At 36.6% G+C, this 27840-nt stretch overlaps 1 protein-coding gene across 2 annotated transcripts in view; it reads right to left on the bottom strand.

Moving 5' to 3' along the window:
- The window catches only part of SMC5 (structural maintenance of chromosomes 5), a 95718-nt gene that overhangs the window by 50176 nt on the left and 17702 nt on the right, over nt 1–27840 (bottom strand). For both annotated transcript variants that reach the window (XM_049633630.1, XM_049633636.1), the window contains exons 4-8: nt 20732–20894; nt 19604–19738; nt 17766–17906; nt 16242–16403; nt 15172–15243 (exon numbers count right to left, since the gene is read on the bottom strand). In XM_049633630.1, the coding sequence (XP_049489587.1) occupies nt 15172–15243; nt 16242–16403; nt 17766–17906; nt 19604–19738; nt 20732–20894 (673 nt within the window). The remainder of the gene's footprint in view (nt 1–15171; nt 15244–16241; nt 16404–17765; nt 17907–19603; nt 19739–20731; nt 20895–27840) is intronic.

Raw genomic sequence — 27840 nt, 5'->3', positions numbered from 1 at the left:
CCTCTCCTCCAAAAAAGCAATGAAAGCACTGACAAATGTTGTCAAAATTAACTTTTTTGAAATTCTGGAATTTAATCAAAGGCTTATAATAACCTGGAGACTGTTTATTCAAGAAAAATGCCTGAATCTTGGTAAAAACAGCAAGATGTATGGGATTAAAAAAAAATTTTTTTTAATGTTTATTTTGAGAAAGCGAGAAAGAGAGAGAGAGGGAGACACAGAATCCGAAGCAGGCCCCAGGCCTCGAGTTGTCAGCGCAGAGCCCGGTGTGGGGCTCCAACTCACAAACCCTGAGATCATGACCTGAGCTGAAGTCGGACGCTTACCCGACTGAGCCACCCAGGTGCCCCAAGATGTGTGGGATTTTAAACATGTCCTATTCCCTTCCAGTTCGCTGGCAGCCCTGAAAATCAACTGCCCACAATCACAGTGAAATCAAATCAGCTACTTAATGGCCACTGTAGAGGTCAGAACAAGGTTAGAAAGTTTTCAAGCTCTCATTCTCAGATAAGTGCCATTATCTGATCCATCGGCACTTACTCAAAAACCTTACTTGCAAAGGTTGTCTTTTTTTGATGTGACTCCACCACAGCTGGAAGTCTTTCCCCTGAAGGCATTTGTCAAAGACAATCAGTGGCCAGTGTTTTAACACCACAGTTGTTTCCTGACGAATAACAGTTGTGGCAAAGCTAACCAAAAAAACTTAAAAAGCTGGAGAGGACACCCATAGCAGACTCTGGAAGCTCCTGAGAATCTAGAAGGCTATATGAGTAGGACAGTGCGCATGCCTAGGATGGTACACATTCTCCAGAAAGACTGGAGGAGATCCTAAGCTCTCACAGAGGCTCTGTGCACACAAAGAATGTCTCACCTTGAGGCTATGTGCAAGTAGGAAGTGAAACCCAAAACAGAGCTGTAAACTAGCACTGGATATTAACCAAAGTTTGCAACAACCCAGGGAGCATTTACTGAATCTTGGTGGAAAGTAAAAACACTGCCCTGCTATGTGTTGAAGGTGTGACCCAACATGCATGAAGAGACAATCAACAAAGACTGGGAGACAGAGTGGTTGCAATCATTTAAGGAAATATCTGCCCACTATACTAACTCAGCACAGACTTCCGTTGTCATTCACAACAAAAACTACAAATTTCAAAGCATCAGTTAGGAAAGTAACTAAAGCAACAGCAACAAAAACATCATCAACAAACAGCAACAAAAGCCTGGGGAGGGAAGGACAAATGATTTCAGTTGCCACATCATGCTACTTAAACTGCCAGTTTCAACAAAAACAAAATATAGGTCATACACCAGAAAATTAGCAGTCAATAGAAAATATCCCCGAGGAAGTCCAGAAATAGACTTACAAAGTAAAGACTTTACAACAACTATTTCAAAAATGTTTTCAGTGAACTAAAGAAAACCATGTCTAGATTACTAAAGACAAGCAAATAATGTCTCAATGAATAGAGGATTAATAGAGGAATCAAGTATAAAAAAGAGCCAACTAGAAACTGTGGAGTTGAAAAGTACAATAACTGAAATAAAAAAATCACTAGTGGAGCTAAAAGCAGATCTGAATAAGCAAAACAAAGGGAAACTGAACATCAGTCACTTGAGATTATCCAGTTTGATGAAAAGAAAACAAATGAATAAAATGTGTATCAAAGTGTACCATCATGTAGATCGAAATACGCAGAATAGGAATCTCAGGAGAGAACAAAAACAGGCAGAATGACTACCTGAGGAAATTAAAAACCCCAAACTTCCCAACTTTGATCTAAAACATTAATCTGCATATCCAAAAAGCTAAATAACTTCCCAGTAGGATAAAGTGAAAAACATCATTGTTAACTGCTAAAAGACAAAACGTTGAAAGCAAGATAAAAGTAACTCATCAAGTACAAGGGATCCCCAAGAAGATTAACAGCTGACTCCTTCCTCATCAGAAACCAAGGAGGCTAGAGGGCAACAGGATGTCATATTCAAAGCGCTGGGAGGAAAAAAAAACAAGAATTCTGTATCCAGTAAAACTATCCTTCAGAAACAAAGAATAATTTAAGACATTGCTAGATAAATGGGAACCGGGATAATTCATCACTAGCACACCTGCCCTACAAGAAATCCTAAAGTCAGTCTTTCATGCCAAGATGAAAGGACAGTAGACAGTAACTTGAATCTATACAAAGAAACAAAGAGCACCAGTAAAGGTAACTACATAATTAATATACAAAATAGTTAAAATGTATCTGTTGTTTGTAACTTTTTTTCTCTTTTCTGATTTAAAAGATAAATCAGTCCTGGTACTGATAAAAAAGATACAGTTGGTCTTACTCCCTAGTTCCTGGTTTGGAGTTCTTAACATCCTTGAAATTGCCTGAGTGGCAGGAGTATCTTTTGTTATTGATACTGAGCACGTCTGAACATGCTTGATTTTATGCCAATAAGATGATTCTTGGAAGGGCCCCGAGATCACTTCAGAATGGGGACTGGTTGTCCGAAGAATCAACCACAAGACCAGAGGGCTGGAACTTTCAGCCCCATGCCCTGACCTCCTGGAGGAGAAAAGAACTGGAGATGGAGTTCATTTACCAATGGCCAATAATTTATTCAATTATGCCTACATAATAAAACGTCAATAAAAAATCATAATAAAATGTCAATAAAAACGACAAAGTTCTGGAGCTTCTGGGTTGGTGAAGAGGTCAATATGCCGGGAAGACAAAGCACCTAGTAGAGGTGAACGAAAGCTTTGAACACCCCACCCCCATATCTTGTCCTACGCATCTCTTCCATCTGGCTGTTACTGAGTTGTATCCTTTATAATCAACCAGCAGTTGTTAGGGCACCTTGGTTGGTTCAACTGATACAGCATGAGACTCCTGATCTCAGGGTTTTGAGTTCAAGTCCCACACTGGGTGTAGAGATTAATTAAAAATTTAAAATTCTTGGGGCACCAGGGTGGCTCAAACAGTTAAGTGTCTGACTTCAGCTCAGGTCACGATCTCACGGTTCAAGAGTTTGAGCCCACGTCAGGCTCTGTACTGACAGCTTGGAGCCTGGAACCTGCTTCGGATTCTGTCTCCCTCTCGGCCCCTCCCTGGCTCACTCGCTCGGTCTCTCTTCCTAAGTAAATAAACATTTAAAAAAAATTTTTAATTAAAAAATAAAAATTAAAAAATTTTTTAAAAATTAAAAAATTAAAAAAAACCCAAAAAATAAAAAAAAAACCCAAAAAACAAAAAAATGGGAATTGTTAGGTGTAACATTTTCCTGGGCTCTGTGAGTCACTGTAATGAATGTAGAACCTAAAGGGGGACCGTGGGAATCCCTGTACTTGTAGTCAAGTCCAGCAGAAGTGCAGGTATCAATAACAAAAGATACTCCTGTCACTCAGGCAATTTCAAGGATGTTAAGAACTCCAAACCAGGAACTAGGGAGTAAGACCAACTGTATCTTTTTTATCAGTACCAGGACTGATTTATCTTTTATCTTGCCCTGGGTCCTGGGTCCTTGAGACTAATATATGAAGCAAAGGCTGTCCTATGGGACCAAGCCCTTAGCTTATAGAGTCTGCTCTAATTCCAGGTAGTTAGTATCCAAACTGAATTGAATGTAGGACACGGCTGGTGTCAGAGAATCAAACATCATTACAAAAACAAAACTGCATGAAGAAATAATTATAAACTGTGCTAACAGGCTTATACTAATTAAAGTACAATTTGTAGGACAGTAACAGCACAAAGGAGGGAGAATGGAATGGAGCTATATATAGGGGCAAAGTTTTGCACACTACTGAAATTAAGTTGGTATTAATATAAATTAGATTACTATAAATTAAGATACTGTTATCCTAAAGGCAGCCACAAAGAAAATAGCTCAAAAAATACATGGTAAAGAAGGGAATTTAAATGGTACAACAGAAAATGCTTATTGACATAAAGTAGTAATGGAGAACTAGAAGAACAAAAAAGTCCTAAAATACACTGGAAACAAATTAGCAAAAATGCTGCCTTGCCAGTAATTACATCAAATGGATTAAACACTCCCAATTAAAGGCAGGAAGAGGCAAAATGGATACAGAAGATGGCTAGGTAGGAGGATCTTGAGCTCATTTTGTCCCAAAGACACATCAAGGTAACAGTAACATCTATGAAACTAACCCTGAAAGCAATCTGAAAGACTAGCAAAACACATCTTCCACAGTCAACTGAAAAGAGGAGGCCACAGAGAAAATGATGGGAAGGGGACACCTGGGTGGCTTAGTTGGCTAAGCGTCCAACTTTGGCTCAGGTCATGATCTCACAGTTCATGGAGTTTGAGCCCTCTCGTTGGGCTCTCTGCTGTCAGCATGGAGCCCGCTTCAGATCCTCTGTCTCCCTGGCTCTCTGCCCCTCCCCCACTCGTGTGCATTTGCAAGTTCTCTCTCTCTCTCAAAAATCAACAAACATTAAAGGAAAAAAAAAAAAGAGAGGAAGGGCAGAGACACTTCTGGGAAGTAAAGCCCTGGAGGGAGTAACCACAAATGGCAAGGACCCTACAAGCACAGAGAAGTGAGAGGATCAGACTCCACACCAGCCAATCCTGGCACTGGGAAGACGGTAACATGTGGTAACTGGGAAGATGGTAAAAATCAGCAGAATTTGGGGCGCCTGCGTGGCTCAGTCCGTTACGCGTCCGACTTTGGCTCATGATCAAACAGTTCGTGGGTCTGAGCCCCACGTTGGACTCTGCGCTGACAGCTCAGAGCCTAGAGCCTGCGTCTGATTCTGTCTCCCTCTCTTTCTGCCCCTCTCCAATTTGCGTGTGTGTAAAAAAAAAAAAAAAAATCAGCAGAATTTAACTCTGAAAGAGCCAGAGGGCAAGAGGAAATTCAGCCTGTGCCCTTAAAGAGCCAGCATAACAAAAAAAACTCTGCTCAAGACAGTACAGAAGCAGCAGTTTGAGAAGTACCTGGGGTGTAAGACAAGGGAATTTACTGACCAATCTTAGAATGTGTACCAAAGGGGCAGGGATCTTCAGGAGATCTCTGGAGGAACAAAAGTGCTGGCGATGCCGCAGATGACGCTGCCCTTCCATTCCCTCCGTTTAGGTAGCTTGTCTGCCGGCACTAACACTCCATCTACTTTGCTAGCATCACATGCTCCGCCCAAGCAGTCTCCTGGGGCCAGCCCACCCAAACCACTGCTCCTAACCCACCATATGCTGCGGACAGCCCCAGCAGTTAGTGGTGCCACTCCAAAGTGACTCCTGCCCTGGGGGGACATAACCCCACACACCTGCACATCCGCAGTTCCAGAAGCCCAGACTCTTAGCTGGCTGTGCAGGGAGCCAGTTATGGCCTTTGACGCTCCTGCAAGTATGGAATCAAGGCTAACTGCAGACACCTAGGCTGCCGGCAAGTCCTGCCCACCAGCAAGCCTGAGGCAACCTCAGGCCTCAGGGCAGGGACCAAACCCCGCCTAGTGCACCCACACCAAATATTTGGGGTCACTGCAGCCAGCAAGGCCAGAGGTGAGAGAGGCTCAGTCACAAGAGCAGGGCATACACAGCCCACACAGAGGGCACTCCTGGAACACCAAATTCTGGAGACCAGTGGGCGATTACGCTATAGGGTACCACAGGACCACCTTCTACACAAGGCCATGACTTTCAAGACTAGGAGATGCAGCTGACCTACTTAATACATAGAAACAAAAGACAAAATGAGATAGTGGTATGTCCCAAATGAAAGAACAAGACAAAATTCACAAAGCTAAATGCAAAGGAGATAAACAACATGCCTAATAAAGAATTTAGGGGCACCTGGGTGACTCAGCTGGTTAAATGTCAGACTCTAGGTTTTTTTGGCTCAGGTCTCATGGTTCATGAGATCGAGCCAGGCACTGGGCTCTGCACCGACAGCATGGAGTCTACTTAGGATTCTCTCTCTCCCTCTCTCTCTGCCCCTCCCCTGCTCATGTCTTTCTTTCTCTCTCTCTCTCAAAATAAATAACTTAAAAAAAAAAAACAACCCTCAAAACAAAGGTAACAAAAATTGGGACTTCAGAAAACAGATGATCTCAATGAGAACTTCAACAAAGAAAATATGACAGAGTAGAAGAATTTAATAACTAAAATAAAAAATATACTAAAGGAATCAACAGATTAGAGGATGTATCAATGATCTGGTAGGGTAATGGAAAGCAATCAAGCTGAATATCAAAAAGAAAAAATAATATATAAATGCGGCTAGGTTAAGGGAACTCAGCAACATCATTAAGCATAATAACATTCACATTATAGGGATCCCAGAAAGAGAAGAGAGAGTGGGGCGGCTGGGTGGCTCAGTCGGTTGGGTGTCTGATTTTGGCTCAGGTCATCATCTTGTGTTCTGTGGGTTTGAGACCCACGTGGGCTCTGTGCTGACAGCTCGGAGTCTGAAGCCTGCTTCAGATTCTGTGTCTCCCTCTCTCTCTGCCCCTCCCTCACTTATGCTCAGTCTCTGTCTCTCTCTCAAAAATAAGTAAACATTAAAAAGAGAGAGAGAGAGAGAAGAGAAGAGAGAAAAAAGGGGGCAGAAAACTTATTTTAAAAAATACCAGCTAAAAAATTTCCTAATCTGGGGAAGGAAAAACATCCAAGTCTAGGAACCACTGACAGCCCCTAACAAGATAAATCCCAGGAGGACCACACCAAGATACATAATAATTAAAATGCCAAAAAGTAATGATAAAGAGAAAATTTTTAGAGGAGCAAGAGAAAAGTTAAATACAAGAGAAACCTCCTAAGGCTATCAGGTGATTTTTCAGCAGAAACTCTGCCTGCCAAAAGGGAGGGTCAGTGATATATTCAAAGTGCCGATAAGAAAAAACTCACAACCAAGAATACTCTACCCAGCAAAGTTATCATTTAGAATAGGAGGAGAGAGAAAAGAGTTTTTCACACAAACAAAAGTTAATAGAGTTCTCACTAAACTTAACAGGAGCTCTTTAAGTTGTGAGAAAAGGCCATAACTAGAAGAAAATGATGAAACGAAAAAAGTCTCATAGGTAAAAGCAAACATCTACTAAAAGGTAGATTAATCACTTATAAAGTCAGTATGGAAGTTAAAATACAAAAGTAGTAAAATCAATTACACTTACAAAAATTAGTCAAGGGATACCCAAATAAAAAGATGTAAAGTACAGTATCATATACATAAAATGTGAAAGGGGGAGCAAAAATGTAGTGATTTTAGAATGTGTCTGAATTTAAGGAACCACTAACTTAAAATAGACTGCTACACACATATGATGCTATATATGAACTCAGTGGTATCCACAAATCAAAAACCTAAAATAGATACACAAAAGGGGCACCTGGGTGGCTCAGTCGGTTAAGCGGCCGACTTTGGCTCAGGTCATGATCTCGCGGTCCGTGAGTTCGAGCCCCATGTTGGGCTCTGTGCTGACAGCTCAGAGCCTGGAGCCTGTTTCAGATTCTGTGTCTCCCTCTCTCTGACCCTCCCCTGTTCATGCTCTGTCTCTCTCTGTCTCAAAAATAAATAAAACGTTAAAAAATTTTTTTTAAAATAAAAAATAAAATAGATACACAAAAAAACACAGAAAGGAATACAAGCATAACACTAAAGAAAAATTTCAACCAAAATATAAGAGCAAGAGAAGAAATGAACAGAACTACAAAAAGAACCAGAAAACAATATAAACAAAACAATAAGTACATACCTGTCAATAATTACTTCAAATGTAAATGGATTAAGCACTCCAGTCAAAAGACAAAGGATGACTAAATGGATTTAAAAAAAAAAAAATACCCATGTATATGCTGCTTTTAAGAGACTCACCTCAGACATCAAGACACCTACAGACCAAAGTGAAGGGATGGAAAAAGATATTCCATGCAAATAAAGCAGAACAACAAAAAGCAAGGGTCGCAGTGTGTGTATCAGACAAAACAGACATTAAAACAAATACTAAAGCAAGAGACAAAGAACTACAGCACTACACACTGATAAAGAGATCAGTCCAGCAAGAAGATATAACAACTGTAAATAACTACGTAACCAACAAAGGAGCAACTAAATACATAAAGTAAAGATTAACAGACAAAGTGAGAAATTAATAGTAGAGGACTTTAACACCTCATCAATGGATAAGATCATCCAGACCAAAAAAAAAAAAAAAAAAAATCAACCAAGAAACAGTAGCTTTGATCAACACTTAGATTAGATGGATCTAACAGATACATACAATACATTCCATCCGAAAACAGAATACACATTCTTTTCAAGTGCACACAGAACATTCTCCAGAATAGATCACATTGGGCCACAAAGTCTCAATAATTAAGAAGACTGAAATCATATCATATCAAGCACCTTTTCTGATTACAATGGTATAAAGTTAGAAATCAATTACAAGAAAAATCTGGAAAGAACATAAGCACATGGAAGCTAAACAAAATGTTACTTAACAATGAACGGGTCAACCAAGAAATCAAGGAAATAAAAAAATACACAGAGGCAAAAGAAAATGAAAACACAATGGGCCAAAATCTTTGGGACGCAGTAAAAGCAGTTCTAAGAGGGAATTTCATAGTGATTCAGGGCCTATCTCCACAAGGAAATCTCAAACAACCTAACCTTACACTGCAAGAAGCTAGAAAAAGAACAAAGCAAACCCAAAGCTAGTAAAAGGAAGAAAATAATAAAGATGAAAGTAGAAACAAATGAAATATAGAAAGATAAAAAAAGATAAAAGAAACCAAGACCTGGTTCTTTGAAAAGATTAAACAAAATCGATAAACCTTTAGCTGAACGCATCAAGAAAAAAAAAAGGGAGGACTCAAACAAAATCTCAAGTGAAGGAAAAGAAATAATGGACACCACAGAAATATAAATAAGAAAATATTATGAAAAATTGTAGGCCAACAAATAGGACAACCTAGGAGGAATGGATAAATCCCTAGAAACCTATAACTTCCCAAAATCAGGAAGAAACAGAAAATTCAAACAGACCAAACACTAGTAATGAAATTGAATCACTACTCAAAAATCTCTCAGCAAACAAGGCCAGGACCAGATGGCTTCACAGGTGAAATCTACTACACATTTAAAGAGTTAATACCTATTCTCAAACTATTCCAAAAATTGGAACAGAAAATAAAACTTCCAAATTCATTCTATGAGGCCAGCATTTCGCTAATACCAAAACCAAAGATACTACCAACCAACCAACCAACCAACCAACCAACCAAAAAACTACAGGCCAGTATCTGATGAATACAGATGCAAAATCCTCAACAAAGTACAGTATTAGCAATCCAAATTCGACAGCACATTAAAAGGATCATTCACCATGACCAAGTAGAAGTTATTCCATGGACGCAAGGTGGTTCGATATTCGCAAATCAATCAATGTGATACTCTGGTATAAAAATCCTATCACCATCTCAATATATGCAGAAAAACACATGTGACAAAATACAACATCCATTCATGTTTAAAGAGAAACATAACATAATAAAGACTATCTATGAAAAACCCATATCTAACATCACACTCGATGAAGAACTGAAAGCTTTTCCTTTAAGATCAAGAACAAGAAAAGAACATCCACTATCACCACTTTTATTCAACATAATACTGGAAGTTGTAGCTGCAACAACCAAACAAGAAAAATAAAAGACATCCAAACTGGTAAAAGAAGTAAAAATTGTCACTATCTGCAGATGGCGTGACACTAACATACAGAAAACTCTAACGCCTCCACCAAAAAACTGTTAGAACTGTTAAGTGAATTCAGTAAAGACGCAGAATACAAAATTAATATAAAGAAATCTGTTGCATTTCCATACACTATTAATATAAGGGCAAAAAGAGAAATTAAGAAAATGATCCTATTTATAACTGCACCCCCAAAATATAAAATACCGAGGAATAAATTTAACCAAGGAGGTGAAAGACATACACACTGAAAACTATAACACACTGATAAAAGAAACCAAAGGTGACACAAATGAAAGACAGACCATGCTCATGGAATGGAAGAATTAGTATCATTAAATTGTTCTGTTGTCCAAAACAATCTACAGATTCAATGCAATCCCTATGAAAATACCAAGAGCATTTTTTCACAGAATTAGAATAATCCTAAACTTTGGGTGGAAACATAAAAGATCTTGAATAGCCAAAGAAAATTTGAAAGAAAGCAAAGCTGGAAGTATCTCAATCCCAAATTTTAGGATATACTACAAAGCTATAGTGATCAAAACAGTACGGTACCAGTCCAAAAAAACAGGCACACTGATCAGTGGAACAGAACACAGAGCCTGGAAATAAACCCACACCCATATAGTCAATCTACAACAAAGGAGGAAAGAATATACAATAAAGACAAGACAGTCTTTTCAATAAATGCTGTTGATAAAACTCAACAGCTACGTGTAAAAGAATGAAACTGGGCTGCTTCCTTACACCATACACAAAAATTAACTAAAATGGATTAAATTTCCTAAATATAAGACCTGAAACCATAAAACTCCTAGAAGACAGCATAGGCAGTAATTTTTTTGACATTGTCCTCAGCAAGGTATTTATGGCTATGTCTCCTCAGGCAAGGGAAAACAAAAGCAAAAATAAATATTGGGCCTACTGGTATACCAAATACAACTACTAGTATACCAAAATGAAAAGCTTTTGCACAGTGAAGGAAACTATCAACAAAACAAAAAGGCAATCTAGTGAACAAAAAGATGTTTGCATGCAATACAAGGTTAATACCCAATCTGATAAGAAGTTAATATCCAATATATAAAGATCTTATGCAACTCAACACCAAAAAAAACTACAAAAACACCAACCAACCTGATTAACACATGGGCAGAGAACCTGAACAGACATTTTCCCAAAGCAGACATACAGATGGCCAAAAGATAAATAAAAAGGTGCTCAACATCTCTCATCATTGGGGAAATGCAAATCAAAACCACAATGAGTGAACACTTAGCACCAGTCAGAAAGGTTAGTATCAAAAAGGCAATTAACAAGCGTTGGCAAGGATGTAACCATTGTGTTCTGCTGGTAGGAATATAAAATGGTGCCGACCATTTGTCACTGTGGACAACAGTATACAGGTTCCCTGAAAACTTAAAAATAAAAAACAGAAATGCTGTAAGACCCAGTAATTCCACTACCCAAAGAAAACGAAAACACCAGTTTGAAAATATATATGCACCCCTACGTTTACCGTAGCATTATTTACAACAGGCAAAATATGGAAGCAACCTAAGTGTCCATCCGTAAATGAATGGATAAAGAATGAACACACACACACACACACACACACACACACACACACACACACACACACACCAGAATATTACTTAGCCATAAAAAAGAATGAGATCTTTCCATTTGCAACAACATAAATGGACTTAGAGGCATTATGCTAAGTGAAATAAGTCAAAGACAAATGCCATATGATTTCACTTATATATGGAATTTAAAAAACACACAAATGAACAAAGACTCTTAAGTACAAAAAACAAACTGGTGGTTGCCAAAAGGGAGTGAGTGGGGTGATGGGTGAAGTAAAGGGGATTAAGGAGATAAAAACCTCCAGTTATAAAATAAACCACAGAGATGAAAAGAACATAAGGAAACAGTCAATAATATTGGAATAACATCATATGATGATAGGTGATGACTACACTTATGATAAGCAAGAAGTAATATACAGAACTGTTGAATCAGTATGTGGTACACCTGAAACCAGCATAACACTGTATGTTAATATTTATTTCAATTAGACAAAGGAAAAGGCGTGATCCACCAGAAATACATTTTAATTTTTTTTTCAACATTTATTTTTGAGGGAGAGAGAAAGAGAGACAGAGAGAGAGAGACAGAGTGTGAGCAGGGGAGGGGCAGAGAGAAAGGGAGACACAGAATCCAAAGCAGGCTCCAGGCTCCGAGCTGTTAGCACAGAGCCCAACGTGGGGCTCAAACCCACGAACAGTAATATCATGACCTGAGCCGAAGTTGGATGCTTAACCGACTAAGCCACCCAGGTGCCCTAGGAAACACATTTTAGATCTGAAGACACAAATAGGTTTAAAGTAAAAGGATGAAACTTTCTATAGTCAAACAGAACTCTTCATTTCCCCCCTCTTTGCAATCCTCATTTCAGTACAAGGAACAACTATCCATCCAATTGTGAAGTGAAAATGTTAGATGTGATCCTTGATTCCTCCACAATTCAATCCTTCTATCTACTCCCTCAGCAAATTTTGTGGTTCAGTTTTCTAAATTAGCTTGTCAACTGCTACCACGTGAGGGGAAGCCACCGTTCTCATGTGCCTAGCCTACCTCGGCAGCCTCATAACTGAACCCTCTACTTTTTTGTCCCACATGATCCATTCTCCATAAGGCAATCCTGGATGTTATTAAAAAATATATGAAATACTGTTTCTCTCTGGCTTAGAAACCTCCAACACCCTCTGAGTTTCTCACAGCATTTAGAATCAAATTTAATTTCCCTTCTTTTTTCTTCAAGGGCCTATCTCTCATATCTGCTGTTTCTCAGGAACAATACTGGACCTCGTGGGACACACAGGAAAGATTGTCAAAGTGTTAAGAAAAAACAATTTAGAATTTAGAATTTGATTCATCAATATTAATATTCTAGAATGAGTGCAAAAGATGTAGTTTCCAACACATAAGGCCTCAGAAAGTTCATCACCCAAAGCGTATCTCTAAAACACCCATAGAAAATATCCAGCAAGAAAAAAAACAACAAAAAAACCACCTCCTAAGAGGCAGAAGGATGATATAAGTACTATGATCGAAAAAGCCAATAAAACATATTAAGTCTAAATAACCACAGATGGTAAAAAATAACATTTTAAATAACTGACAAGTAAAATTTCTGAGTACAGACATGGAGTGGAGGAAGAGAAAGTATCTTAATTAAATGGAAAAATACAAATGCTGATAACTATGAAAAACATGTTATTTAAACTTTGAGAGTAATCAGTAGAATAGGCTTAGAATATATAACTTTAGGGGAAAAATGGAGTAAGAAAACCTTTATCAATAGCAACAGAAAGTAGGAAGGGAAGCAGGAGAAATCAAACAAAAAGCATAGTAAGTAGAAAACAACAGTAAATGGAACTGGTTCAACTCCCTTACTGTATGAAAAAGTGTCAACACACGAAATTAACAAAAACTACAAAACAAAACCCAGTATATACTACTCATACCAGATCAAATAAATCAAAACATGATGCATAAGTAACAAAACACCATAGTTTTAAAATCTAGGAAGCAAAAACTAATATAATTTTGAGGCAAAATAGACATATCTACACTCACAGAAAGTATTTCACTTTAAAAATGGATAAATCAGGTAGGTAAGAAAGTATGTAGAACATCTGCATAATATAAGCATGGTAAACCTGTTCTAACACATATGTAAGTATATTCATACATATATATAAATATATATACACACACACATATAAAACCCCACACCTAAAGACTGAATACACATTCTTTTTGAATATATATATAGAACATGTATAAAACCAAATATACAAGTCCGAAGAGATCTCAAAATATCTACAATTAAGTCGACATTTATTAACCATCAAGGAACAGAATTAGAATTCTACATTAAGGTTTTGAAATTACATATTCATAGACATTAAAACAGTATGAACTCCTATATAACCTTAGATGAATGAAAATATTAAACTGAAAATATAAAATCTTAAAGGGAAAAGCAAGAAATGCACTTATCAACACATAGGAGATACAACCAAGTGATAACGAGAAAAGTATTTATACCCTAAAATGTTATTTATTAAAAGTTAATAAAAGTTAAAAATGAAATAACTTATAAAAATGACAAGCCCTAACAAATACATTAGGGAAAAAAAAGACAATATTGGTCCAAGGAGTGTTAAACTATTTAAGAAGTCAGCATAACACTGAAAAACCAGTTAAGGATGAAACAAAAGAAAATTTTAGGCCAATCTGACATGGTGCGAAAAATCCTAAATACAAGATTTTCTAGTTGAATCCAGCAATATATTAAAATACCAAGTAAGATGTGTGACAGAAACATAAGGGATGGTTTAATTACACAACTTATCAACCTGTATTCCTGTTCAGGGTTTTAAAGATGAAATCTTTATGCCTTTTCCCTTCTAAACTCTAAAAAAAAAAGGGTTCACTCCCACAAGGATAGAGGGAACAAGGTAGGAGACACCAGCAATTGGGGGATTTCAATAACATTCAGAAAAGGAGAGACAGCACAGGGACAACTAATTTAGCAGCTTAGTTAGTCTAAGAGCCACAGGGTAAAAGGCATGAAAGGACACGGAAAAGACGACTCTTCCAAAACAAAAACCAAAATACAAATCCCAGAGACTCTCAACAACTAGGAGATGGCAAGTACAAAAGGACTGCCCTGCCCTACCTCCTGCACCCCATCCGTACAGACAACCTGAGCACCTGACACGGACGGCCTAGCTTCTGCCATGGAAATGTGAGGTTTATTCTCTGGAGAAATTAAATGAGAGGTGCCTGCCTGGGCTTTGAAGATGAAGGCACAGAAAAAAGGGTGAGGCTGAAAACTGGAAGATTAACATAATGCTTCAACTGCCAGGAATGCTTCAGGTTATACACCTTTCCCTAAGAGAGGTAATTCACATTTTAGTTTCTCAATGGTTCTAAAGAACAAAACCCCACATATAGCTGGGGATCTCTTAGCTAAAAAGCCCGTCTTCTTGCATAGTCATCCTAAAATAATTCTGGCATCAAGCCCCACACCTGTGCACAAAGAATCTGCATTAGCTTTGTAATGTCCTATCTCAACATAAACAGAATCTCTTAAAATTTAATTTCTGCTACTGAGATAACTAAATCCAATTTTACCATTAAAAAACTATAGCCACCCAGTTACAAAGATCATAATGCTTATTGATAAGTAGTTTTGAGAATTTTTCCTAATTACCCTCTGTGCAACTTCTCTACTTCCAGATCTTAGTATCCCTCACAGATTAAGAGGCAGAGAATGAAGAAAACTTTAAACAACTCCCAAACAAAAAGTCGTCCCATAATCCAGACCCGAACACAAAAAAGTTAGGGTAAATTAGCATAATAAAAATGTCAATACAAAATCTTACCTGTTTATCTTTCCTTTCTATAATATCTTGCTTTTGTTTGCATTTTTGAGATGTCTCTTTAATATCTGTTGCCTGTAAGATTGAACCAGAAGGAGGGGAATTTAGTTAAAATCTCAAGCAAGCAAATTATGTGGCCCAGCCATCAAAATATTAAATTAACCCACAATGCTTTTTCATGATTTCTTTCAAACCAAATTCATAATCATCACCAAAAATACTAAGTTACCTGCAAATCTATAAAAGGTTATTCCTATTGATATTAACAACAGCTGTAGCAATATGCATACATATGTTTTCTTTATTTCTTCACATTTATTATCTCATGTTATTTCATCTGATCCTAAAAATAATCCTATTAGGACAGCAGGAGCCCACAGTTTAAACCATTCTTAACATCTGATTCCAAAATCTCCCTAAAGTTAACAGCCATGACCATAAAAATTTTTAATTTAGGTTTAAAATGTTTAGTTTATTTGTTTTGAGAGAGAGAGAGAGAGAGCGCGCGCGCGAAAGAGAGAGAATGTGTGTGTGTGCGTGGGAGGGGCAGAAAGAAAGGAAGAGAGAATCCTAAGCAGGTTCTGCACCGGCTCAGAAACCCCAAGATCATGACCTCAGGCAAACCAAGAGTCAGTTGCTTAACCAACTGAGCCACTCAAGCACCCCTTAGGTTTAAATGTTTTAAATACATTTTTTAAAAAATAGTATATTCCATATGCCACAGAATATGGCATAGAATACATAGAATACTATGTATTCTAAGACACACAAGGTTTTCTACAATACGCTCACAAAAGGAGTTCAATGTTTCTAGGAACACGACTCTGAATCCTCTTATAATTAAAATAATCACATTTCAGTTTTCCCTTTTGTATCTTGGAATTTCCATAAAGTAGCAACTGTCCAAATGTGGCGATTAGACCCTAAGAACCCTGTGGTGGCCGAATTCAGTCAGAGAATGTAAACGATGAAAGCTACAAGTCCATCTACAAAATATCTTAAAAGATGGCAAAAGAGCTCTTGTATTTGCTAAAATAAAACACAGAAAATCCAAAAATGAGCCATAGAAGTACCTTCTCTTTGATTCGAGCCTCCAAACTGTGACGCTGCCTCTCAATTTCTTCAATTCGACGTGTCATAGGGATCTGCCCTTCTTTAAGTTTTCTGACCTCTTCCTTCACTCGGTCTCGAGCTAGCTTTACTTCTTCATACTCCTGACGGACATTTTCATATTCCTTGCAATTAATTCAAAAAACAGAAGTTAATGCACTACTAGCTTAAACTAAGTCATATACTAAAATCAAGGTGCAGGAAAAACCAAATCTATGAAAAAACCCTTTTGATATCCTTTTGGCAGGTCCACAAGTATAAAGTTTGCCATAAGAAACAACGTCAGATATAGTGAATTCCAACGACGTATAAAGAAGCTTGACACTGTCTTAGTACTGGTCTCTATTACGAGGTCAGACTCCAACTTCCATCCCTTCCGGGTTCTGAAACTTACACACTAATTGCTACTAAAATAAGGGTTTCCTCTCGTCTCTCAATAGAGGAAGGATATCAGAACTTACAAATAAACAAAAGAAATTCAATTATGAAAAGTAAAAATGAAAAAAAAAACGAGGAAAATGGGTCACAAGGAGAACAAAAAGCAGCATGCAGGTAAAAATGAGGCTTGTCATGTCACAGGAATTAATAAATATTTGCTAAAAAATAACAAAAGTAAGTGGAGTACTAAGGGAGCACTGAGTAAGAATGAACGGGAGGAAGAAAAGTAAGATTATAAACATGCGAGTAAATTTTTAAAAAACGAAAAAAGATTGAAATCAATCTTAGAAAGAAAAGGATTAACCAAAAGACTTTAAAGGAGAAACATAAAGTAGGTTTAAGACTAATAATGGACATAGGAAAATGTAATCAAAACAAGCTAAAGAAAGGAAAAAGTTTAAGAATAATGGGATCGTGGGACAGGAGAGGGTGATGAGGTGGGGGGAGAAAGGCCACAAATACAGCCACTCATTTTTCCATTCTATTAACAATTATTTCCATCCTAAGCCTGGAACAAACATTATGAAACTTCCTCAATCTGTTCCGCCCATCAAAAAGAAATGCACTGAGAGAACTGACTCTTGAGTCCAAACTATGGTCTGGGACACTATTCATCATAGGGTGATTAGGAAGAAAACAGCAGCATCAATAAGCTTATGAAGCAGGAGTAGAGAATCACAGCACATAGCGTGCAGCTCCTTCCAGACCAAAAGTCAGTATCAGTAGTATACGCCAAGTGAATTCTCAGCGACCTAAGGACACTCCAAGAGTTAATTTTTATATGTGTAAACATTTTTAGATCATTACATTTTATAAAACAAAACTACCTGTTGAGGACTCGTATCCAGAAAAATAAAGAGCACAATCAACTGTTACCCGTTATACAAGTATACAGCTACATCATACCACAGAGACAAACTTTATGATGATTTTTAAGGCAAAAATGAACAAAAACACCTAATCTGAATACAGAGCAATTAGTGCCTTCTTCATAGCTTTTCTGCCAGTAAAAAGAATCACTATTTTTGCCTCTGATAATTAAGACTTACCACCCATGGTCTTTTCGCTTCAAGCATCTCGATCAAATCTAAATGTCGCTTACGTTCATAGAATCTCTCCACATCTTGTTTATATCTTTCATTCCTCTGAATCATTTTCTCTAGATATTCAGTTTTCTCTTTGCACGAGGTCTAAAACAAATATGTAACAAATCGCTTAACTGAGAAGACAACAGGTCAAATCTTTTAATAATGAAAGACAATGCTAGCAAAATTTCACAATAAAGAATTTCACAGGAGTTCTTAAGAACTGTGTAAAACTAACATGCATGCGTGAGTTCTGGTCTAGGCTCTACAATTTATTAGTCGGGCAACTGTGAGGAAGCCCTGCCACACCTGAGCCTAGAGTCTTCCTGCCTAAAGAGAAGACAGGTATCTGCCCCACTCGCCTCAAGGGCACAAGTGATGTACTTACTATAAGTGCAAGTTCAACAAAAGCTGGAACGTGAAAAGTAGTATATTAAGATTTGTATGTTATGAACACTCATGACTTAAGGACTAAGAAATGAGACGAAGGAAGGTAAGATCTGGCTTTCAGACTGCGAGTTCACAAGCGCAAAGATGTACTCAGAACCTAGTACAATACATGCTTGCGTTCTTTCAGAGGATGGCAGCGGTCTCGGTGAGTGTTTCAGATGGAGTACAGTGGTCCCTCCCCTATCTGTGGGGAATACAGCCCCAAACCACTAGATGATGCCCGAAACCAAAATAGTACCAAACCCTACATACCTGGTTTTCCCTATACATGCATACCTATGATAAAGCTTAATTTATAAATGAGACACAGAGACTGACAATAACATGGCAGAATAACTGTAACAATATGCTGTAATAAAAGTCATGTGGATGTGGTCTCTCTCAAAATACTGGACTGTTGTCACCCTTCTGCTTGTGATGACTGACATGAGTGATAAAATGCCACGTGAAGTGAGGTGACCGACAGAGGCACTGTGATGTAATGTCAAATTATTGCTGTACTTGTGACAACATGTCAGGAGGATCATCTGCTTCTAGACCGCGAGTGAACGCAGGTAAATGAAATGGCAGTAACTAAAAGCATGAAGGGGAGGGTGGGGAAACTAATGTATGAGACTGGTCCATGGGGGCAAAGGTAAAAAGACTTAATAAGTATCTAGAGCAATATAAAATAATTACTACTCCTTGGGTCATTCAGTCTGATTAAGTATAATAAATATTAAATTACAACAATATGCATATTATTAAGTATGGGCAGTTACGGTGTAAGAGAAAGCATTTGTTTATAAGGCGTCTGATTACAAAAATATACTGGATTTATTTTAGTGGCTGGGACATGGAGAATGATTCATTACACAAAACACCTTTTAAAAGGGTATTCTATAAAAGGACTCATAAAGTCTAACCTACCTCCTGCAACTGAAAAAATATAGAAATGGTTCAAAAGAGACACTGTGTCAAAAGCTACAGGGTATCTGCTGTACTCCCCCAAAGCCTTTTGGGTCCTGACTCATGGCAGGTGTTAAAGAAATGCTAAATGAGTAAAAGAATAACATTGAAACTTCCTGAGAGGTAAAAACATACTTTAAAATAATATGATTGGTTCTTTAGAAATTTAATTCGTAACATGTGTTTGATGAAATGGTAGTCAGATTTTTCAAACTTTCCATGATCAAATCCATTTCTCACTTTTTGTCACCTAGTTTAATGTTAGCAATAAAATCCTACGTGAGAAAAAAAATCACAAATAAATGAAGTCACTCAATGAATCGGAGCTCCTATTCACTCTCCCACATTATGAAAGACAAAAATCAGTGAGAAACAATAGAAATGAGTTGTCTATTTATAAATACCTCTAGTTGTTTTTCTTTCTCCCTGAAGTTTTTGAGTTCACAGTGGTATCTGTGCATTTCTGGAGGTCCAATGGACTTCTCAGTAGCTTCAAGGAGTTCAATTTTACTCAGTTTAGCAAATTCTCCAACTTTATCCTAGAGCACAAAATTTAAATATCAACAACTATTATCACTTATAAATATCTTCAAAACATGTATCATTCAATGATCGCACCTGTCAAGATGAAACTTTGAAAAGAAAAAAATTATAAGATGTGCCAATATAAACGTCCCGCATACACTATTCTTTAAAATGATAAATATAAACTTAGGGTATGAACTCTCATCTTTCTGAGAACCTTTTAAAAATTTCTATGCCAATATTTCTAAGGCAAAGTGTTTATATACACATAATAAATAGCTTGGGAATAAAAGAAAAAACAGTCCCCTGGATTGAAATGATCATTATCTACCACTCATCAGTTGGAATGTTAGAAGTTAAGAAAAAAGACATTTCAAACATCTACTTCATATCAGACACCAGCTAACAATGCTTTCAAATTTTAAATCTGTATTTAATTTGGACATATGTAATCAAATCATTGTTTCCGAATGGAAAATATGAACTATGATTCAGACACTAGACAGCACTCAAAGATGTAATAACATTCACTTCAACATTTAACATCTAATGTGCATTTTCAGGATATTTTTACTAAAATTTAAAATATGACAAAGTTTTAGAAGGCACACATAACCGATTTAAGAGTTTTAGTGTATCAAGTATACTTGATGTATTTATACAAAAACATGATTAAGAAGTTATTTATTAACAAAATTTTAAGAGACTACAAAGTGTAAGCACATGGTCATCCAAGTTACTCTACTTCAAAACAATACAACTTGATACCCTTTACAATATTCTGCAATTGAGACTTTCAACTTCTTATCACTTCAAATCACTACAATAAGATCATAATAGGAGATGAGATGCTATCTTTTACAAAGAACAGTGAGTATTAACATTACCAGGCTGTGAGTTTAAATAGCACCCATGACAACATCTCGTGAAAAGTATTTCTATTCTCATATGGCATGAAGAGGAAGAAACATGCAATTTTCCCATCTGTACATTGATTTCTCTCATACCTGAGGTAGAAACTGGCAAAGATTGCCCACTTGAATATTTAAGGCTGCAACTTGCTCTTCCACCACTTTCTGGGTTGTAGATTTTTTGTTGATGAACCAAGATGACTGATTTTTTGCCACGTCAATTTCACGGGTGATGGTAAGATTTCCAGAATTTCTGAACCTATTTAAAAAATAATTTAAAAATCCTTATATTCAGAATTACATGTATCACTTTAGAAATAAAATTTCCAAAATTCTCTTGCAACAAAGGTTGCCAGACAGGATTGTTACTACAATTTTTATTCCTTCTGATATTTTGGCCCCTCCAAAGAAGGAAATCTTGATATTTTATTGGTAATAATACTTAATTGACCACACGTAAGTTACCACAGATTCAACATCACAATTATTTAAACTGTTACAGCAAATGCCAATACTAATTTCCAAACACTGACAGAGAATTTATATATCTGAAGTTATTTATCCTTTAAATTATGTTATTCTCCAATCACATGCGTTGACTGCAATTCAAAACAGGTTGGCATATTAAAGCATATAAAAACTAAATGCTGAAACTTCCACTACTTGGAAAATATATGAATAGAAACCAATTCTTGCATAAGCACTTCCAGACATCAGAACTAGCCCAGTCATACAGGTAGCCCATGCCTTCCTCATCACGTACTCTACTCTGAATTCAGAGGAGACCACAACATACAGCCTTATAAAGGAACATTAAGCAATACAGAATCTGAAAGAAGGGTATTTACTTATTTCTTGCTTTTAGAAGTACTACTGCTCCACACCTCCCATCCATCTTCTTCACTGGGAATCAGCAGCATGTGGTAGAAAGATAAATTATTGGTATTCAATGGCTAAATGACAATGATAATTTGTAAATGTTGTGTATATAGACTATATTGTAATCAGAACACTCCAAACATTAAGATTTCACAACTTAAAAAAAAGTCGTTTTAAATTTTCATTTCCAGCAGAATGACTAATGAAGTACCCTTCCTGAGCTTCTTGCTGTAAACTACGAATAATGAAATATTAAAATATGTTCACAAATGCATTTATGAGTTAGCTTGAAAGTAAGTAATTCTGGCCAAAATCCCAGTGCAGGTGGAGATCCAGAAGTGGAAAAATGAAAATGGCTTTTACCCTGGGAGCATGTATTCCACCAAACAACCTTACACATTTTCATAATCACCCAGGAGAGGGGCTGCAGAGGAGGCCTACAGCTACCCAAAGTAGAGGGTCTAATAAAAACCAGCCCCAGAAGACTACACCCTCATGGAAGGGTAAACTAGAAGTACACCACCACCATCACCAGACCCAGCGAAGTGCCTGTCGCAAACTATGGCTTGGACGGAAAAAGTCTCTCCTGACACGCTTATTAACCACAAGTCAGTCTCAAACAGATGAGTATCTTGAATTTAGTTACATGACATACCTAAGATTCAAAATGCACCAACTGAGAATTGTGTATATTTTGATCCTGGTTTGAAAGTATCCAATGATCTGCTGCAGAAGTCAGTGAAAATACCCTCAGCAGTAACCTACCTTTACCCTCAAAGAATTAACACGAAGTTCAAAGAGAAAGGAGCGGCTTACTGGAAACACACACAAAAACAAAGCATCAAGAGTACGAACTAGCAGAAATAACAAAGTAGAATCATACTGGAAACAATGGGCAAGTACAGAATAAGTATATTTACTGTATTTCAAGAAATAGAAGATGGAAAATATTGACTTGTATCTAGGATCTGAAAAAGAACCACAGGGAAATGGACTAGAATGGAGCACAAAGACATAAAAAAATGAAAAATATGAAGGATGTAAAGAGACACAGATGACTTAGAGCCCAATATCTAATAAGAGTGCCAGGGGAGCCTGGGTGGCTCAGTCTGTTAAGTGTCTGACTTTGGTTCAGGTCATGATTTCACAGTTTCTGAGTTTGAGCCCCACACTGGGCTCTGTGCTGACAGCTCAGAGTCTAGAGCCTGCTTCAGATTCTGTGTTTCCACTTCTCTCTGCCCCTCCCCCACTCATCCTCCCTCTATCTCTTTCTCAAAAATAAGCATTAAAAAAAAAATACAGTTCCAGAAGGAAGAGAGACAAAGAATGGATCAGAGGCAATATATGAAGAGATAATACATAAGAATTTTCCAAACCATAAATTTAAGAAGCTCACTAAATCCCAAGCAAAATAAACAAACAATAAATCCACATCTAAATATATGGTGTAAAACTATAAAACACCAAAAACTGAGATAGGATTTTAAAAATCACTTGAGAAAAGGAGAATTACTATGAAAGAAACTAAGATCAGATTCACATCTGAAGACAATGGAATAATACTTCACATATGTTGAGAAAAGACCTATTGGGGCACCTGGAAGGCTCAGTCTGTTGAGAGCCCAACTTTGGCTCAGGTCGTGATCTTGAAGTTTGTTAGTTCAAGCCCCACGTTGGGCTCGCTGCTGTCAGTGCAGAGTCCGCTTCAGATCCTCTGTCCCCTTCTCTCTGCCCCTCCCCTGAATGCGCTCTCCCAAAAATAAATAAACCTTAAAAAGAAGAAAGAAAGAAAAGAAAAAGAAAAAAGACCTATCGATGTAGACTTTTATATCCAGCATATACACCTTTCAAGATTGATAGCAAAAGATCATCATTTTCAGACAAAAACTTAGTGTTCCACTAGAAGATCCTCATTAAAGAAAACTTTAAAAAATGTCCTCTGGCAGAAAGAAAGTAATCCCACAGGAAATCACAAAAATGCAAGAAAGAATAAAAAGCAAGGCAAACCAAAAATACATAGGATAATTCTAAACAAACAATGAGAGTTATTTATAGTTATTATGTCTTAAAGACTTGATAAGATAAAATTAAAATAGTTCAGGGAAATTATTCAAATAAAAGTAATGTAAGGTCTTTATTCAATAGGAAAATAAAGACATCTAAGTCTAGACTCAAATTCAAATATATATGTTAAAAATTCTAACCACTAAAACAAGAATGACTAATTTTCAAAACAGTAAAGAAAATATTAAAGCAAACAAAAATCCAAACAAAGGCATGAGAGAAAAGATATAGTGAAAAGTAGAACAAATAAAAAGCATGGAATAAGGCAGTAAAAGTAAATCCAAAAATGTAAGTCATTCAATACATGTAATGGATCATATGCATTATGTAAAAAGCAATATAAACAACACCAGCTATCCTTGTTCAAATGAGATATTAAAGGTCTAAAAAAACTTGAAATAAATGAATAAAACCTGAAAAATACTTAAAAAAGAAAGCTGCCAACTATGTTAGTGGCAAGTTAAACACATTCTAAGGGTAATGCATCAAAAGACAAAGAAGTCAGTACGTAACAACAGAAAGTTCAATTCACTCGGAAGATCAAGCAATGTGAATCTTAGCTGCAACTAATAACGTCCTGAAAATACACAAAGCAAAAACTGACAGGATGAGGCTAACTGACAAATCTACACAGAAGTATAATGTAAAACACCTTTCTCAGTAAAGAATCGATCTGATGACTAAAATCATAAATATACAAGATTTAAAAATATAATTAATCAGTTGAACTAATGGACAAATAGACAATACTGCACATAACAAGAGCAGAATACTCATTCTTTCAATCCAGCGGGTAACATTTATGAAAGCTCACTATAAGTATACCTTGACAAACGTCAAAGGGTTGGTAACATGACCGTATATATATAACTCTATATAATATAGTAATATTATATATTGTACAATAGCACATATATAATTTAACATATTATTTATAATATATATTTTTTTCTACTACAGTACTATCATCAAAGTGGAAATCAATACTAAAATATAACAAGAAAACCACTACATGAGAATCTTAAAGAACTTCTAATTATGAACTCATAAAGAAAATGAAGAAAATATTCAGAACTGAAAAAAAGGAAAATGCTTTATATACCAAAACTTAGGAGAAAGAGCTAAAGCAGTATTGACAGGGAAATTTTTAACCTGTTTATATTAAGGAAAATAAAAGACTACACATTTGTACAATAAATATCAATTTCAAGAAATTAGAAAAAGCAAAAAAAACCCAAAAACCCAAAAGTTTAAAGAAAAATCAGTAAAGATATGTGTAGAAATTAATGAAACAGAAAACAATGATATAACAGAGAAACAACAATGCAGAAGTCAATTCACTGAAAAGACTAACAAAACTGACAAATCAAATCCTTCAAATTAAGGGGTAAAAAAACAAAGGAGGTTAATACTACTACAGAAGACATTTAGATCATGCCACGTCTCTGCTCAAATCCTGGTGGGTTCACAGCTTACTGAAAATAAATAAATGCAAAGTCCTCACAGCAGCCTACAAGTCCCTTGGAGCCGGCTCCTTGATGTTTTCAGACCTTACCTCTTACTATTCTCTTGTTCAATGCAATGCAGTCACACAAGATACCACTTGAGTCTTAGCATTTGCAGACACCAAAATGCTATTTCCCCAAGCATTTCCATGCTCATCACCTTATCTCCTTTAAGTCTTTGCTCAAGTACCATCTCCTGAGTGAGAACTTTCCTGATCACCCTATTTAATACCATAAACTCTACTCTGGCACTCCCTCCCTGTCCTCCTTTCCTGCTCGATTTTCTACGTTAGCACCTATCATCACCTAAAATAATATTTTACCTATTTATGTATCCGTCCCTCTCCTCATGCCCCTAACCATAAATTCCAGAAGGCTGTACCCCTCTCCCCCTCAACGTATAGGTACTCCAGAATTACTTGAAAGTGACTGCATCAGTGTGTGCCAGAGATTATTCTATTCACCGTTCCACTCAACGAGTATGTGACCAGTTAACAGATTTGTTCAACAGCAGTAATTTCAACTAATGATGAGCCATTTTGTGTTTGGTATTCCCAGCAAGTGACCACAATGTAACTATAATGACTTTGGGAAAACGGAAACCTCCCCCATGTCAGATGTGGTAACAGAACTCTGGTTCATGGTCACTGGTTAGATTACAGCTAGTGGCTATTGCATGCCAGCATGTGTGCCTGAGAAGTAAGAAAACAATTGGGCCATGGTGATGGAGTAGAAAATCAGGAGTGCTTAACACCTGCTGCCATCCATAAAAGACACTGAAACTTAAGTATTAATACTTCTTCTGTATGTCAGAAATATACCTGGCTTCATATATTTATGTCAGTTGCAATATCGAAGAAACCACTGTGACCCATCAATGGTACCAAGGTTAACACAGGAGTTATCTTTGGCTAATGGAGATATAATTCACATACCATTTTACATATACGAATCAATGCTTTTTTCATTGTGGTAAAATGTGCATAACATAAAATTTACCACTTTAACCATTTTTAGGTGTATAGTTGAAGGAAGATGTGCTTCAACAATGGTCTTTAACATATTCACAAGGTTGTGCCACCATCACCACCATCTATTTCCGAAATCTCTTCACCACCCCAAAAAGGAGCCCAAACCTGTTAAGTCGTCACTCCCTATTCTCTCCACTCCTCCTTCCTAAGCAGCCACAAATCTATTTTCTGTCTCTGCAGATTTGCCTATTCTGGACATTTCATATAAATGCAGTGATACAGTCTGTAGCATTTGTGTCTGGCTTCTTCCACCAAGCACGTTCTCCAGGTTCACCCATGTCGCAGGATCCATCGGCACTTCCTGCCTTTCTGTAGCTGAATAAGATGTCATTGTGTGAATGTATCACATTTTGTTTAGTCATTTACCAGACGATAGACATTTGGGGTGTTTACAATTTTTCACTATTAAAATTAGGAAAAGGCTAATTTTGTGCAAATGAGTAAACAATGTCTACGACAGTAACCGGATCAAAGATTTATTTAAAACCTGATAATATACTCCCAAGTAAGATAAAGTGCTTACATTCCCACAGTGCATGACAGGATTCACTTCTCTATACCTTCATATTACTAAATTTTATTTAAAAATTTTTCTAAGCTAAAAGGAAAAAAGTCCTCATTTTGATTTCCTTGATAACTAATGAGTTATATCCTTTTTATAATTATTGGCCACTTATTTTACTTGGTGTTAAATGTTTTTGTTTGTTTCTTTTACCAGTTAGTAATTTTACTGAGTTGCATGAGACTTGGTATTTTAGTAAATTTAAGACATGTACAGGTTATTTGTGCTGAAAATGTTTTCTCCCGTCTATCACTCATTTTTAATTACAGTATCATTATTTTCAGCTGCATGTGGATGCAATCTAAATTTCCTATCTTCCTTTTTTTTTTTTTTTTTAACATTTATTTTTGGGACAGAGAGAGACAGAGCATGAACAGGGATAAATTTCCTATCTTCCTTTTTATGGTTACTGGGTCCTATTGTGCTTGGAAGAGCCTCCTTCCCCTAAGACTTAAAAAATCTACACTTTTTTCCCTATTATTTTCAAAGTTACATATTTTTTCACTCAGCTTTTAACACATCTAGGTTTTATTCATGAATAGAGTATTTGATAAAGCTCTAAATTTATGTTAAAAAAATTAATAGCCAATTAACTTACTTCAATTTGAGTAATTTATAGCCCAACCTTAAACTGCCATCTTTACAATAAATCCTGTTATATATTCAGGTCTGTCCCTACTTCTTCCATTCTGCTCCTCCAATTTTCTGTACTAATACACCACACTATCAACAGCATTATAGTCCACTCTAACATCTAGTACACAAATACCTTATTCATGATTCTACTTTTCCAAAATCTTCTTGGGTTTTCCAGCACATTTATTCTCCCAGATAAACTTTAGAATCAAACTTACCTGTTGATACTCTGATTGGAATTGTGTCAAATTTATATATTTGGAAAGGACTGATATGTTAATAATGATATGAACTATATGCTTCTAGGAACATAGTAAGCTTCTCCATTTATTCAAGTCTTGGCTTTATATCTTTCAGTAAAATACTATCATTACATTTTAATGAACTGAGTATAATCTTTTGTGTATGCCTATTTCTCATTGCTATATAAATAAAACATTTCCCCCACAGTTTTTGAGTAAAAAGATCATATCCCCATATCCTATAAAACGATGATGCTATCAGATAATTTTTAAAACCTAAAGCTAG

Source organism: Panthera uncia, chromosome D4, assembly GCF_023721935.1.
Source record: "Panthera uncia isolate 11264 chromosome D4, Puncia_PCG_1.0, whole genome shotgun sequence".
NCBI classification, from domain to species: domain Eukaryota; kingdom Metazoa; phylum Chordata; class Mammalia; order Carnivora; family Felidae; genus Panthera; species Panthera uncia.
Note: the sequence above shows the minus strand (reverse complement) of the source record. Positions and strands in the feature narration are given on the sequence as shown.